This window comes from Syngnathus acus, chromosome 21, assembly GCF_901709675.1.
Source record: "Syngnathus acus chromosome 21, fSynAcu1.2, whole genome shotgun sequence".
NCBI lineage: Eukaryota > Metazoa > Chordata > Actinopteri > Syngnathiformes > Syngnathidae > Syngnathus > Syngnathus acus.
In genome coordinates this window covers 11,506,967-11,521,863 of record NC_051105.1, presented here as the reverse complement: position 1 = coordinate 11,521,863, position 14,897 = coordinate 11,506,967, and the positions used below count along the sequence as shown (strand labels likewise).

General features: G+C 44.2%; 3 protein-coding genes across 7 annotated transcripts; all 3 read right to left on the bottom strand.

The window, feature by feature from the left end:
- Positions 1 to 247: 247 nt before the first annotated feature.
- Positions 248 to 5,396, bottom strand: LOC119115443 (abl interactor 2-like). Of its 2 annotated transcripts, XM_037239913.1 has the most exons (12): positions 5,227 to 5,396; positions 4,355 to 4,522; positions 3,625 to 3,801; positions 3,483 to 3,512; positions 3,295 to 3,374; positions 2,370 to 2,489; positions 2,022 to 2,146; positions 1,718 to 1,945; positions 1,454 to 1,615; positions 1,272 to 1,349; positions 1,036 to 1,206; positions 248 to 883 (listed from the first exon to the last, which is right to left on the bottom strand). In XM_037239913.1, the coding sequence occupies exons 1-12, from the start codon at positions 5,341 to 5,343 to the stop codon at positions 708 to 710; spliced, it is 1,632 nt and encodes a 543-aa protein (XP_037095808.1). In that variant the 5' UTR covers positions 5,344 to 5,396; the 3' UTR covers positions 248 to 707. The 2 variants fall into 2 exon arrangements, with proteins under 2 accessions (XP_037095808.1, XP_037095809.1); XM_037239914.1 differs by lacking the exons at positions 1,718 to 1,945; positions 3,483 to 3,512 and having other exon boundaries at positions 3,616 to 3,801.
- A 529-nt stretch (positions 5,397 to 5,925) lies between these two features.
- On the bottom strand, positions 5,926 to 8,698 carry tmem237a (transmembrane protein 237a). Of its 2 annotated transcripts, XM_037239896.1 has the most exons (11): positions 8,630 to 8,698; positions 7,861 to 7,934; positions 7,643 to 7,765; positions 7,465 to 7,570; positions 7,249 to 7,403; positions 7,062 to 7,185; positions 6,807 to 6,998; positions 6,664 to 6,737; positions 6,490 to 6,577; positions 6,298 to 6,419; positions 5,926 to 6,120 (listed from the first exon to the last, which is right to left on the bottom strand). In XM_037239896.1, exons 2-11 carry the CDS (start codon positions 7,922 to 7,924, stop codon positions 6,053 to 6,055), a joined length of 1,116 nt encoding a protein of 371 aa, XP_037095791.1. In that variant the 5' UTR covers positions 7,925 to 7,934; positions 8,630 to 8,698; the 3' UTR covers positions 5,926 to 6,052. The 2 variants fall into 2 exon arrangements, with proteins under 2 accessions (XP_037095791.1, XP_037095790.1); XM_037239895.1 differs by having other exon boundaries at positions 6,807 to 7,185.
- Positions 8,699 to 9,393: 695 nt separating this feature from the next.
- LOC119115435 (MAGUK p55 subfamily member 4-like) lies at positions 9,394 to 13,345 on the bottom strand. 3 transcript variants are annotated; one of them, XM_037239894.1, is made up of 19 exons: positions 13,272 to 13,345; positions 12,880 to 13,001; positions 12,716 to 12,793; positions 12,215 to 12,490; positions 12,056 to 12,137; positions 11,814 to 11,899; positions 11,625 to 11,696; positions 11,364 to 11,560; positions 11,148 to 11,233; positions 11,044 to 11,073; positions 10,921 to 10,941; positions 10,776 to 10,814; positions 10,533 to 10,700; positions 10,366 to 10,446; positions 10,193 to 10,286; positions 10,022 to 10,130; positions 9,813 to 9,947; positions 9,694 to 9,743; positions 9,394 to 9,605 (listed from the first exon to the last, which is right to left on the bottom strand). In XM_037239894.1, the coding sequence occupies exons 1-19, from the start codon at positions 13,291 to 13,293 to the stop codon at positions 9,536 to 9,538; spliced, it is 1,818 nt and encodes a 605-aa protein (XP_037095789.1). In that variant the 5' UTR covers positions 13,294 to 13,345; the 3' UTR covers positions 9,394 to 9,535. The 3 variants fall into 3 exon arrangements, with proteins under 3 accessions (XP_037095789.1, XP_037095788.1, XP_037095787.1); XM_037239893.1 differs by having other exon boundaries at positions 9,394 to 9,743; positions 12,215 to 12,346; positions 12,407 to 12,490; XM_037239892.1 differs by having other exon boundaries at positions 9,394 to 9,743.
- Positions 13,346 to 14,897: the final 1,552 nt, after the last annotated feature.

Genomic DNA, 14,897 nt, shown 5'->3' with positions numbered 1-14,897 from the left:
AGGTGCATCATGGAAGGCGTAGTTTAAACGCGGTGCCGAACCCGAGTTGTGATTGGGCACTTTCTTCACAGGTGCTTTGTGGGAAACGTAGTTCAAATATGACCCCAAAAAAAAGGCTTCCCGCGGTGCAATATTAGAAATGTAGTTCATTGTGTTGCCGAAACAAGGCTTATGATAATCGTTGATTTAAGTATCAGTTATGATTTATGACCATTTGAACCTTAAATCAAAGAAACATAAATTGAGATGAGTAGCTTGATAGCGAAGACAGACATTTGTTTGTTTATTGGGATTTGTGAAGCACATTTAAATTATATTGAACAAATTTTTTTATAAAAAGACAACAAGTCCTTAGAACAAAATATCGCAATACATTTTATTTTAAACATCTTGAACAGACTCGATGTTAGTGTAGGATTGATTTTTGTAACCAATTAACCTTATTTATACACACACAGACAACTCCATCATTTAAAGGGACAATATAGCTTAAAAGCTGAGATTAAAGCACATAAGAATATAAAATACAACTTGTGTATGTTTATAAATGTAAACATGGTACATGTGCACGCAAACACACTGTAAACTTCAAGAGTGGACAAAATGTCCGCTGAGCTCCACTTCACAACATCAAAAACACAAGGCTCAGAAATGGCATCACTATGTAAGTGTAAGGGCTTCTGGGTTAAAATAAAAATTTTAAAAAGTCAGTCGGTGTAGTGCATGATGGCCTCCACGTAGTTCCCGGGGAAGAGTCCAGTGGTGGCGTTCATTATGCCCTCGAACCAGCCATCTTCGTTCTTCTTCAGTACGTAGATAATGGCGCCCTCCTGAAAAGACAGCTCGTCCTCCTTGTCAGCCGTGTAGTCGTAGATGGCCACCACTGGAGGAGGAGGGAGGGAATATCATATTTTTTTTGTTTATTTCATGCAGAGATGCCGCTAAAATTTGTCTGATCCACAAAACACAACATTAGGCAAAAATAACATTCAACCCCGCGCTCATGCTAAAGATGCTAAGCTAACCCATAATAACCTTTCTCCAGGTAATTGCTGGGGACCCAGGGTGGGTCTTCTTCCGCATGCGGGTCGTTGTACTCCAACTCCGCCGAGTCCTCCTCTCCGCCCTGTGCGTCGACGTCCTGCGGGGCCCGAGCAGGTGCCGTCTCCTCAGGGGTCGGCCAAAGGGGCGATGCCACGTCCGAGACTGAAAGCCAAACGGGTCGCTTAGGTAACGCGTTATTGGACGATGAGAAAGTGTGGTGTACTGACTGGATTCTTGAAGACGAGCCACGAAGCCCATGAGAGGGAGCTGAGGAGTGAACTGGAGGAGGGAGGGCGGTGGAGAGGCTGCAAAAAAATTGGTTTTATTGGTCGCTTTTCAAACTATTTTTTGTTTGTAGTGGACTTGTGATGCACATGCCGAGCCGTGACGTTGTTCTCCCAGCACCTACCTGGGCTTTGGCCGTTGTAGTAGGGCCTGCAGTTGCTCTGCGTGCCGATTGGCTGCCCGGTGACAGAAGGCGGGCGGCGGTAGGGCAGGGAGCCGCCCACCTGCGGCGTCTGCTGGCGAGGCTGCGGACGATTCATGCTGAAGAACTGAGGCACCACCCCACCTTTGAATTTCAATTTTTGGAAAATGGTGATGCATCGACATGAATTGGATGAATAACGTGGGAGGAGATGCATTCCGAACCAGACAGGAAGTAGGAACTCACCTTCCTTGGGTGATGAGGACTGGGGGGAGGGAGGCGGTGGAGGGAGGCTGCAGGCCGTGCCGGGGATCTCGTTGGGCTTGGACAGAGGGGATGGGGGGGCGTGCGCCAATGGCGGCGGCATGGTTAGGGTGGCAGAGGAAGAAGAGGAGGGCGAGAATGAGGAAGAGGAGGTCGGGGAAGAGTTGGGGGGGCTAGAAGACGAGCTAGCGGGTCCGGCGCTCGGGGAAACTTTAGGGAGAACATCAGGAAGCTGTATAAATATATACTGAGCTTTTTTGGAGGCCGTCAATTACTTGCGTGTTACCTGGGAAGATGGCGGGCGGCGACGGCGTCGCCACGGGGATGGGCACACCGGTGGTCCCGCTGCCACTGTTCTCTCTGCTGCTGCTCCGACTGCTGCTGCTGGGGTAACTCCCTCCGCTACTGCCACTTTAAAACAGACATTTTTATGGAATTAAAATTAAGAGGATTTTTTCAAAAACATAAGATGACACCGATGGAGAAAAATGTTAGCGACAAGCGGAAGAAACAGCAAAGAAATGTGAGAGGTGGATTGGATGACAGCTGTGGGTGGGGGCGGGGCCAAGCGCTGCGATTGGCGAAAGAAGCAGATGAGGGACTCCCCGGTGGTGGCGGCGGCCATGTGGCTGACCTGGACGTGCGTGAGCGCTGGCAGTTGTTGTTTTGCTTTCTGCTGGTGGGGCTACAGGCGTAGTGGTTGGGGACCACCGGAGGCCGCACGGGCTCCAGGGTCCTGTAGGGGGAGCTCTTCCTGCATGTGCATATGCAGGTTAGGTTGGGAGGCCAAATACATTTGGGCCCAAAATGAAAAGTTTATGGTTAGCAATCACAAGCCCTGTTTTTAATGTTGTGCACTTAAAGTGGATTGTTTGTTGATTGGAATGTTTGACCAAACACAATAACACATAATTGACATTTTGCTCCCTTTGTGATCTTCTTGTCCCTAGTAGAGAAAACCAAAACAGAAATGTGAGTGGAAATGGAAAAAATGACATTGCGTTTCATTCGAATTAAAAAAACACATTTGGTCGAGTGTGAAGCCAAAAAACAGGGAGAAAGAGATTTGATGAGAAAAGACGACCAAGCGAGAAGATCTCCATGTGGCTGACCTACATGCTGGAGGAGGGAGCGAAAGAAAAACAAGCTTTCATAAAGCATGATGTCATTTCTCCCAATGCCGTGTGAGTGTGTATGCGCTCGCCCGAGTGTGATGTCATCGCCCGTGTGCCGAGTTCAATGTGTCATCATCTGGCCTCGGGATTCTGACACACACATTTGGTTCGTTGGAAACATTAACATAAACACGAACCCTGGCTTGAAATCTTGATTTAAGACCATTTTAGAATATTTTAAAAATGTAATTATCTAATAAATAAATTAATATATCATAAATAAATAATAAAATATTTAAAAAATAATAATAATTTTTGAATATCCAGAAATGCAGAAAAGTCCCCAGTTGCACCTATAATTGTTTATGTATGTGTGTTGCATTGTCAGTCACAAAGAAGTTTGAGTCAAAATAGTAGCAGGCTATTCAAGATGGCGTCACATACCCAAAGATGCTGCGTCCCGCCCTGGGGGGGCTGGGGGGCTTCTGGCTGGGCGGGCTAGAGCCAGGCTCCTTCATGTTCTCCTGTTGAAACATCAGTCTTCATGATGTCACACAAAGGAAAAATGTACAATGCTTCCTGTTATTTTTTACGTCAAACCCAATCTAGAAATGCTAATTTGAAATCCTAACCCAACGATTTACCTTCAACCTCAGCAACCACTTAACACATCAACGAATGCAGAAAAAGACACAAAGTGCAAACTGTCAGCGTCACGACATCGGCATAAAGGAAGTCAGGCGACTGCGACGGCTATTGATCAGCCGGAATCACCTTGACGCCGTGCCCGACGTCATCCAGCGCGCCGAAGTCCAGCGGCTTGCGCACGTAGCGCAGCGGCCTCTCTGGATTAGTTGGCGCCACGATTTTGTGAGCGCGGCTCGCGTTCTTATTGGTGGTCAGCACGCCGATCTCCCGTCTCGCCACCTTCTCCTTGTGGATGCCCACCGTCTGCAAAACACCAACAAGATGGCGGCAACGTACGCCTGTCAATCAAATATACAATCTTGACTGTTGACAATTTTTTTGAGCATCCGTTGCAATTTTATGTACAAATCTTCGTCGCACTATAGATTTTTGGGATGCGGGGCTGGAACGCACACAACTGTCTTTTTAAAATGTTGTACAATGGTTCGTTTCACATCCACCCAGCCTTCATTGTCACTTGGCTGAGAAGCAAAAAAACATGAGATGCCGTCGGTCTTCTTTCAGCCTTGTCAGCAGCGTGGCTCTGTGTGTGTGCATGTGTGTGTGTGTCGAGGGTGGCAGCTGTTGTGTAGGCGAGTGTTGGCGCCGGCAGTGATGCTAGCTGGCACAAAGATGAGCTTATCTACTGTCAGCATTCATTTACACCAATGCAGAACAAGTGAAAAGAGTACATTTAGATTCTATCCATCCTTCCAATCTTTCTTTTCAGTCATCCTTCCTTGCATCCTTGACTCCTTCCTTCCTAGCTTCCAGTGTCCCAATACTACTGGCCATGTTGTGCGGTTAGCCGGCCAACCTGCGTGATGTGGTTGACGGAGCTCTCCATGCAGCGAAGCTGAGACATCTGGATGTCGAGCATTTGCAGCATGTTGTTAGCCAGAGTGTTGATGAGGTAGGCCACGCTGGCCACAGACTGCGTGGTGTAGCTCTTGGTCTCCTCCAGGGCTCCACGTTTGTCCGACGCCTGGGGCAGGACGTCAGAAGAAGCAAACAAGAAAGATGTCAAATGTCACCATTTCATCTTTTACTCCTTTTTATAGTAGTAACATGCCAACTGTGTGACTACATTTATTTTGTGTAAGCTTGGTGTTTACAGGCAAAGGACGTGCGTCATGTGTATTTGTTAGTGTGTGTATAATGTGTGTGTAAGCAGGACGAATACAATGTAGGTCAGCGCAAACTCATTCATGCCGGAGGTTGACAAGAAACACACTGACACACACAGACACACACACACTTCTTTCTACGAGGAGGGGGAGGCCTGTATTACTGCAATACTATAGTATTAAACAAGACTCATGTCAGGTGTACATGACAATATGGGGAAAATTAAAATGGACACTCAAGTGAAATGTTTTAATCTTAATCTGTTTAGAAAAAGTAAAGTGTTAGTTTTTGTGTTACTGGGAAAAGTAGTCATATGATTGCAATTTATTGCTCGCAAGACAAGGCAAAAAAGTCGGCACAGCAACAACTAACTTTGTTTTAAAACATATAAATGTGTTTCAATAATTTTAAGGCAAAATCAATTGTATAGAATATGACTATATTATGGATTTTCAGGCGCGATAAACGGGGGTTCACTGTAAACTCGGTCCTGACCGGTGGAACGCCCACTTCTCCCCTAAACGCCGACGCATCAGGCTCCACTTCCCCGTAAGCGCTTACCTGGACATAGTTGGCCTCGCAGTATTCGGCCACGCTCTCTAAGTTGGGGAAACTGTCAAGAAGCGCCCTTCTCCCTGCGGGAATCTCCTCCTCGAGAAGCATTTGAAGCTCCGCCATCTTTACATGATTGCCTGACTTGCTGCCACAGCACAAGCTCAGCGTGCTGATGCCTTCATGGACCCTGGGATATAGCGCGACTACTATGCGATCAGCGCTTTTGAAAACGGGGACCGACAGCATTTTATGCGAAGAAACGCTGATTTGTAAAGATTAACTGCAATCATATACCATGTTACGTTTGGAGGTTAATTAGTTTGCGGTGTTTTTTTAGTTATGAAATTTTGTAATGTAAATTGACTATCGGCGAATTTCTTATCACGGTCTTAAACGCACCATTTTACAACTCCCACTTGAGTTCATTCTACTTTTTTTTTTCATTTGTAGCATCTTTAAAAATGTGATCATTTGAATTTAGAATACTAATCTGCACAAAAATTACTCACGCATTATATTTACATTTTACAATATGTCAAAGTTACATACATTAATTCTAATAATGGCAATAAATAAATCAAATACTGTGTAGTAATTTAAAACAACACGTAACTTAAATTACATGTCCTATCAACTGTAAACTTAAATAATATTTTGGATTTAGAGGTCAGCAGCGCCACCTCATGCTTAAAAGTGCAAAGGCACGGCACAACAATTTGCTACTTTATTTCTTAAATTCACAAAATTACAATGGACAAAAAATGTAAAAGAATTACAGTAAAAAATAGATTTTGAATATAAATACTGGGAATTCTTGATTTCAAACAAGATCTTAGGCTGGGATGTCCACATTCTCATCGCCTCTGGGATAGCTGTCAACCTCCATGGACATCAAGAACTCTGCAAAAAAAGAAATTAATCTCCTGTATAGATAAAATAATACAAATATTAACAACCCAAATGTTGATGTTGTCATGGTTGGTATTTGTACAAGCCCTTTTTTGGTACCAATCTGTAAAACCGGTGATCAGGGCTCTTTTGTTTTGAGTCAAACAACATGATAACACTTGACTGTACCTTCTGTGTAGTCAACATCCGGCCGCGTGGAGATGACGGCCCAGGCCAGGCCCACCAGTACGGCCACCACCAGGTTGACTACAATCCACGGTCGCAAGATCTGCTCCTCGGATCCACGAGGCCTGAGGGAATATCATGACCATATCGGATCATTCGTAACTTCTGCCGCAAGGTTATTTTTAAAGTTCTCACCAAAGAGTCTCGTTGGCGGTGGGATAGAGGTGAATCCGATCGCTGGTCATTTGCTGACTGAGGGAAAGGATCAACGCTATGAAGTACACTGGAAAGACAACACAAGAGGCAACTCCAAAATGATCATATAACTTGATTTATTTATGCTAACAATGATTCAAGTGTTTGACTTACAGAAGGATGCGAGAGCAGCGGGATCTAACGTGATGAAGCCCCTCAGAGCCATGGAGGCCTTGGCCAGGTTGACTCTGCACCGGGCAGAAATCCCATATCAAATAATTGCGGACTCGCCGGCGGAGCAGAAGTGGCCAACGTACCGGTCGAAGGCAGACACGGTGCTGATGGCGAGCAGCAGGTAGAGCAGCGACTGCGCGTTGTAGGCCAGAGAGTGATACTGCTGTAGAAGGTTGGCCAGCGTGGACATGTGCTCACCCGCCAGGACGTACACCACGCTCACGTTCCATATGGCGTAGCCTGACAGGAAGCCGTGGCAGAACAGGCCCAGAACCCTACCATCGTACCATGTGATACAGAGCAAGCAAAGATGCCGCACGATAACGATGCCATCACACCTGAAGCTGCTGTGGACCTTGACGGCAATGTCTCTGGTGGTCCACATCATCTGTCTGGGCTCCAAGTAGTCGTCCACCTGGTCGGGATGTCGGAACTGCTCCACTCGCTCAGGCTGGAAACGCCCTACGCACGCGTATGCAGACTTTTGCATTTGGAAAATAGCCATTGAGTAACATTCCAACTTACTGTTCCTCTCCACAAAGACTCTGCCAACGGGTTGACTGTTTCCATGGGGGGCGGAGAACAAGGAATGCTGGGGAATGGGCGAGGGGGCGTCCGCCGCAATGTCGTCATCTTCCGCTCCAAGGTCGTTGCTGTGATGCTCCGGGTATTTGGTCTTCCTGCGCAAGACATTGATACAATGACTTTCTATATGAATACATCAATAAATGAGTTGCTTACCTCTTCTTTTTGGTCCGTCTGGTCACAGCGACCGCGGCTTCCTCGTCGTCCACCTCGGCTTCGGCCGTGTTCCCATTTGGCGTGTCGACAAGCTCCACCTGCTGATCTGAAACCACAAAAAAATACTTAATGGAGCTGTTACAGAGGACAAGTATCAAGTCAAATTGAAGAGGCTAACCAATAGTCGGCGTCCTCTTCTTTTTCTTTTTCTTCTGTGGTGCCGCTGCATCGAGGAAGTCCGGCGTTGCTGCTTCTCTGTTCTGATTGGTCAACTCCTCAGTCCCTACCTGCACACACACCACTAAAGAAACAAGCCAATGATGTCATAAATGACTGATGATGTCACTAAAGTGAATAATTTTATACTCTTGTAGTACACATAAGACAGTGACTCACCTTCACCATCACCATTGTTGACTTCCTTCTTAGACCTCCTCTTCCTGCCCTTGACTGTTGGCATGACGACCAGTCTGCCAATTAGTGATTGAGGTCAGTCAATTAGCGCTAAACGTTAGCAGTGATTGGATTAGCCAACTAGAGCAGATGCTACGGGGTCATGTTTAATTAAAAAACATTTCGAGTGGTAAAAGTCATCACTTTGCAATGCTACCATGCTAACAACAACAACATGTCCTGGGATGAAGATGTTAGCATTTAGCTCAGATAGCATCCTGAGCAACTCCTTTGTTAACTATTAACCGTGCTGTTATCTATTATTACGGATACTACTTTACTACAATGGTAAGTGTACTCTGCAACTTCCACTGGTACTAATTTGATTCACACACAACTGGTTACTACTACTACTACTGCTGGTGGTAGTATGCTATGCTAAGTATGTATTACGTCTGGTGGAAATAGTATGCTACGTATACTATTGCTGGTAATTACGACTATGCCACGCATGTTACTACTTGTATGCTTCATGCATTGCTACTAGTACTGGCACTAGTAGTTGTATGATACATATATGACTCCTGGTAGTGCTACACATATAACTAGTGTACTATGTGTTGCACTACAGACACAGCAGTTATTACTATCAAGTGTTGCCACTGGCACTAGTGCTACGCTACATGTATTACTACAAGTAATGTTACTATGCTGCTCATATTACTACTGTCTTGTTATGTACGCTACACATGCTAAAGCTACTGCCACTCACCTGTCCACGCTTTTTTGCGCTCAGCTCGTCTTCACGATGGCGACATAGACACTGATGTGAGTGACAGGTGGACATGTGCTGAGCTACTGGGAGAGCTTTGTGATGATGTAATTAGCAAAGCATTAGCAGAGCAGCCATTGACGCTAATCTGACCAGCAGGAGGCCTCACAAATGATTTGTACTTGGGTCAAACCGTCGCCATCAAAAGACCTTCAAAAGATGATTGATTCAAGAAGAAAATAACACAAAATAAGTTTGAAAGAGCACAATAATGTTGATGAACTGTGCCATACTTTTCCTCCACAACACTACGCCAAGTCATGAAAATGATATATAAGTCTAGGAAAGTGTCTTTCCTCATGGTAATCCAGTATTTTGTAACTGAAACACTATAACACTGAAACACAAAAGGTACAGTGGTAAATCCTGTTAGCTTGTGCTGATTAGCTCCATGTGGTGGATTAGCAGAGAGGGAGAGCGAGGTGTTGTTAAATATTAGGGATGTAGGTCATCAGTTGCTAGAGAGCTAAATAGGTGTGATAGATAGGTTGATAGCTAGATATTCTAGGTAGGTGAGTGGGGTAAATAGGTAGGTTGTAACAAGTTGAAAAACGAGTGCCAGTAGGTTGCTAGCGAGTTAGCTATTTGGGTTGATGGGTAGTAAAATGGACAGTTATGTAAGTACGCAAAGTAAATAGGTTGCGCTGTTTGTAGCTAGCTAGATAAATCGGAATGGTACATTAATCACTAGATAGAAAAAGACAAACTGTTGACATTGAACTTTAATTTGTAAGTTGTTCGCATGCCTGCACATTCACACACAGCCTGCAGGTGGCGCTAGCTGCTCGTCAATGTTAACGGCGTACTGAAATTTAGCAGTTGTCCGTGCTATAGCTTCCTGTGATGCTAGTCCATATTTAGTGTCCAGTTAGTCCTGGCCTCGCGTCCAGCTGACAGGTATCCAGTTTTCATCCACCTGTGCCCGGTGGATAGCGGCATGAAGCTTAGCACAAGTGTCACTTAGCTGCTCATTGACTAGCACTTCATCAAACAAATGTTTGTACTTCTGCTCCATCTGCAGAGACGACTCCCCCAGGTCCAGAAGGTCTTGATTCTGTAGCACATACATAGAAATTATTATTCATACCTGAGAGGTATGGACACGTGTTCTACTCAGTCTTACAGTGATGTATCTGTTGTGCAGGTAACTGCAAATGATTCTGGCGTTCACTCTAGTTTGTGCAAGTTTCTCCAAGGTGGGAGCTTTGATGAAGATCACATACGGCTTGTACTTCCAGGTCCTCAGTGGAGGAATGTTCTACAACAAGACAGATACTCTTTCAAAACAGTAAAATTTATTAATTCTGCAACGGTGCTGTATTGAATACCTACATGTGGTTGGATGTCAACGATGCACACACGTCCCCGTTTGATGACCTCGTCGATGGCGTCAATGCTGGTCCCGTACTTGTGGCCCTTATACTCGCCGTATTCCACAAACCTGCGCAAACACACGCAAAGTCAGGTGTGTGCGAAGAATGTAAAATCCAAAAAGAGGCTCACCTGTGGCTGCACACCATGTAGTCAAAGAGCTCTTTGTTGACAAAGTGGTACTCTCTGCCTGTCTGTTCCCACGCTCTGATTGGTCGGGTGGTGTCTGCGGCAGCCAATCATAATAAACGTTACTCAGTTACTCACGGATTTTATATGCGGCGTTCAAGGAGGCGCTGACGTACGTGGAGTTGTTCCCTCGTATGTGTCCGGGTTGAGTTTAATGAGGGTCTGTCTCAGCTTGTTGATGCCTACTCCGGACGCGCCTGTCCAGGACGAAAGAAATGGACAATAAGACAAAAAAGAGAGGCCAAAGTGTTGACAAAGGTATGCTAAGTGATGCTCTTCTCACCTACGAGGATGATGAGTCGGTGGTGGTCCTGTGGGGGTCGTCGGTAGAGGACCACTTCCTCGTAGGGCGTGGCCACAGTGGAACAGGAGGTGGCGATGCTGGTGCAAGACATTCGTCTTCTCTTGGACAGCGACCTCCTCAACAGACAAAAACTACGACGGAAACCCGCTAAAGACACAATGACGTTTATTTTATTACAACTAAAAATTATGCAATAATATATTCAATATTGCGGAATCTTACCAAGGTAGAGCCCATCAGGAAATTCTGATGGTTCTGACTCTGAAAGATATGACATCACATTGCCTTGCATGACCACAACACCCGACTGGCCTACTAACTTCATGACCAACTAACTACCTGACTAACTTACAGGAGACTTACCTACCAATATGTATTTCTTCCTGATCTGTTGGATTTTAAAAAAGCCATATGTTTTTTTATAGTCTACAAGATTATATGACTACAGTGTCCTTAATAAAATACAAGTATTATAAAAAGTATGCATTACCCGCAGTGCATTTCTCTTGAGGTTCCTCCTCTGAAACAGAAAACATTCATTCAAAATCATGTCATCTATATAATTGTATACATTCCATTTGAGATGGCCCTCACCTGCTCTGCTGCCTCCACCGCCATACTCATCCTTATCATGCTTATCATCTTTACACTCCTTTTGATCTCTCTGTTCCTTCTCTTTACTGATGACATCACAAACGATACACCACCACAACATGAGTTAATCGTTAGTTAGTTAGTTAGTTAGTTAGTTAGTTAGTTAGTTAGTTAGTTAGTTAGTTAGATAGTTAATTAGTTGTGGTGTCAGGTAACCTCTTCAACGTGGCGGCGGATGGAATTAATCCAACAAAGGAGGCTGAGCTGGTGAGCTTCCTGGCCTGCCACCACTGTCCATCTGACTGGTCCAAGACCTCCAGCACTTCCCCCTTACTGAAGAAAACCCCGACATCAGGGCAGGGTATGGAAGAGTCCCGCAAGGGACAGTAGTCCACCATGGACCTCATGTAGACCTGACGCAGGAGAAATAGATACTCAGCACACATCTCTCACATGAGGATGCTGAAGGTTCCTCACTGGTTTGTTGATGCTGCTCAGCTGGAAGGTGTTTGGAACTACTTTGAAGAGAATGGTGCCCTCTGACCTCATCTGAGCACACAAATGATTGAGACTTGAGTAACAAATCTGAGACACATAAGAAATGGGAGGAGCAATATGGCAAATGGGGAGCATGAGAATCGTGGTAACGTTGACAACCAGACAAACCAGCATCTGGATGACCTGCTCGGGGTCCAACCCTACCAGTGGCTTCCCATCCACCTCCAGCAGATGATCTCCAGGATGGAGAAGACCTGACACACACACAGAATGCGTTACTGCACATCCGAACTATTGTTCCTCACACACACACACACACACACACACACACACACACACACACACACACACACACACACACACACACGCACACACACACACACACACACACACACACACTACACACACACCGCTACGGTCTGCAAGTCCTCCACGAATAACTCTTGCGATAAATATTTCTCCGGTCTCCTTGTCCTTCCTTATGGTGGCCCCCTGACACACATGCACACACAGTAAGGACAAATGGCAATGCTGGTCCCCACTCAAAAGTTCTTCATTTGTGTTCTGACCAGAGGTTGTTCATTCTTAGCCAAACAAACGATCCTCACGACGTCCTTATCTTCAGCCGGCCCGTCAGGTAGCGGCGCCAAGACGGGTCCGAAGTCTGCTTGAGCCACGGCGTCGTGACAGGACAACAGAGCCTGAAGATGGTTCGAGATTAAGGACCGTTTAAGGACCCGGTAGGTGACTAGATGGAGAACCTTTATGTGTGGAGAGCTCAGGAGGATCTGAAGCTCTGTAGCCTCCACAGAAGGAGTCTGGACTGTATGCAGGACACCCTGGACCTCAATAACAAAAGAAAGAAGCCAGAGTTAGTGCAGAATTCTCCTTCCTTTCTCAGCAGAAAAGGGGGTGTGCCTGCTAATATTCACTCAATTGTTAATTGGATAGTCTGTGAGGCAAACAATCAATTAATTTGCCAATCAGTTCGTCAATTAGTCACTTAGTTCAACAGCTCGTCACTTAATTAGCGAGTTTTCATAATTGTTATGTTAATTGTTCGCAATAACCTCGCGTGAAAGTCCCGAAGCGTGAGACAGGAGAGGGCGGGGCAAAATTCTCTTGAAAGTCAACAGGCACTCATAAATCTGTAGAAGAAGAAAACAGGAAGTTATGCTTGACGATGGTAGCCACTTCCGGGAGTCCTCGTCTCTTCCCTTGGTTGGAATCAGACCTGAAGCAGGGCGCGCAGCCACGGAGCGCTCAGGAGTTCGTAAAGAAGATGAGCGCCATTGACGTTTCTCGTGGCGGCCTCGCCGACATCTTCCACCATCATAGATAGGACCCCAATGACGCCTGGAAATTAGTTAAAATGGCAGCTGTAAAGTAAAAACTTCCCTTGTCTTTTCAGGTATGGCGTAGTGATACTTTTTTGTCTGTCTACTCATAAATAACATGACCCAAATAATTCAAATTATTTTCAATCTAACGTTTTATGTGGTTCCACTTTGTTAGCGATCAGATTTGAGCAAAAGCGGGACACTGGAAAATGGGTAAAATAAATCTAAAATGGCGTCTCCCGCCATAATCGAAGAACTTCCGGTTATCTGATTGTGTGTTTCCTACCGTCCTCCTCAGTGTGAGTCATGACGACAGTCCTCTATCAGCATCAGCATGGCCCGGAAAATAAAGCACATCAACGTTTAATGCTCGAACATAGTAGTGGAACTTCAACTACCTGTGGAAGCATATTGTTCCACCAGGAGGCGCCATCACGCTACACTGACTCGAATAGAGGTGAGATTCCGTCGACCATGTTCTAAATGTGGACCAATGCCAGCTTTAGTTTTCTTCTATTAGACTTATTCCAAGAATGAGCTCAGTTCTGAAGAGCAAAGCCTTACAAAAGTCTTCATTTGCCTTTAAAAGCTCATATACTCTATATGATAATACTGTATATCGACGTGACTTTAGTAGCTACTGTAACCTTTTCATCACTTCATGATTATTATATTCATGTATGACTGGGGGGAAATTGCAACAAAAAAAGAAAAAAAGGTACCCCCTAAAATGAAATCTTCCTGTTGGAGAAAGATTCCTAAATGGCTGGTCCATTTGAGGGCCACTGGAGTCAGGCTAGTGCGTGTCTCTTGACCAGTCATAGAATAAAATTAAGGCAATTTCTTCTTCAAAAAATTGTCAATATGTGCCAATAGTGAAACTTTGACACTGTTAAATGATGTAACGTTAGCATTCATCGCAAAGGATGTAATACTCAAGAACGTATTAACAAGTTTCAACTCACCTCATGATCGTCTCGTTGGAGTCTCACGCTGATATTTGCTGTTTGAATGCCTGCGTTACTCAAAACAGACTCTAATCCTTAAGCCTTTAAACTCACTCACACGCGCGCACACACTTTGTAGTTAATTAGATGGACAAAGTGATAGGAGAGATGTTGTATGTTTTTAAATGTCATTGTTTTTCTTGCACACAAACTCGGGGTTACTTAGTAATTAAAAATATATATTTTTAAAAATCTGTCAACATTTTGAAATATTAAAATAAACGCATTTTTAAAACGCAAGAACTACATATTTTATAAAAAATATCAAATTCCATGATTTTAAAGATTGTTACATGTAATCAAACTGTCAAATGTGCAAGTAGAACTTGAATGTCTATTTTTGTTAAAAAAAAAAAAGAAGAAAAGATTGTCATTACTGGGTGGCTACAAGAGTGCCCATATAAGTATGAGCATATAAATTGAATCTTCCGAGCATCTGACATTTAGTTTTTATGTTTATTATTTATTTAGTTAACGAGTGCACGAGGGAAATAAGCGTGAACGATAAAAGATGTACATACAGTATATAATAAGAGATGTGCGCAGGCCAGAGGCACAAAGCAAATTTAAGCTAACGACTTCATTACAGATGCGTCACGTGATGCATTAAAGCTGACCATGTCCCAAAGTCCTTAGAGAACAGTGAAGTTTATTCAACATGAAAAGTCAGATATTTCCAAACATGGAAAAACTCAGATTTTTACTCAGGGGAAAAAAGATAAATAATTCAAGACCAGTCGAATTTTTCATAGTAACGACAAATTTGTTTAAGAAAAAGGTTAAAGTGTGATAGGAATAAAATCCCATTTTTTAAAATACAAATCAATCCAAAATGAAAAAATGTGTTTCAAGAAAAGTTTTCATTTGATGAAAATAAAGTCCAAATTATTTTAGGTTATTTTTTT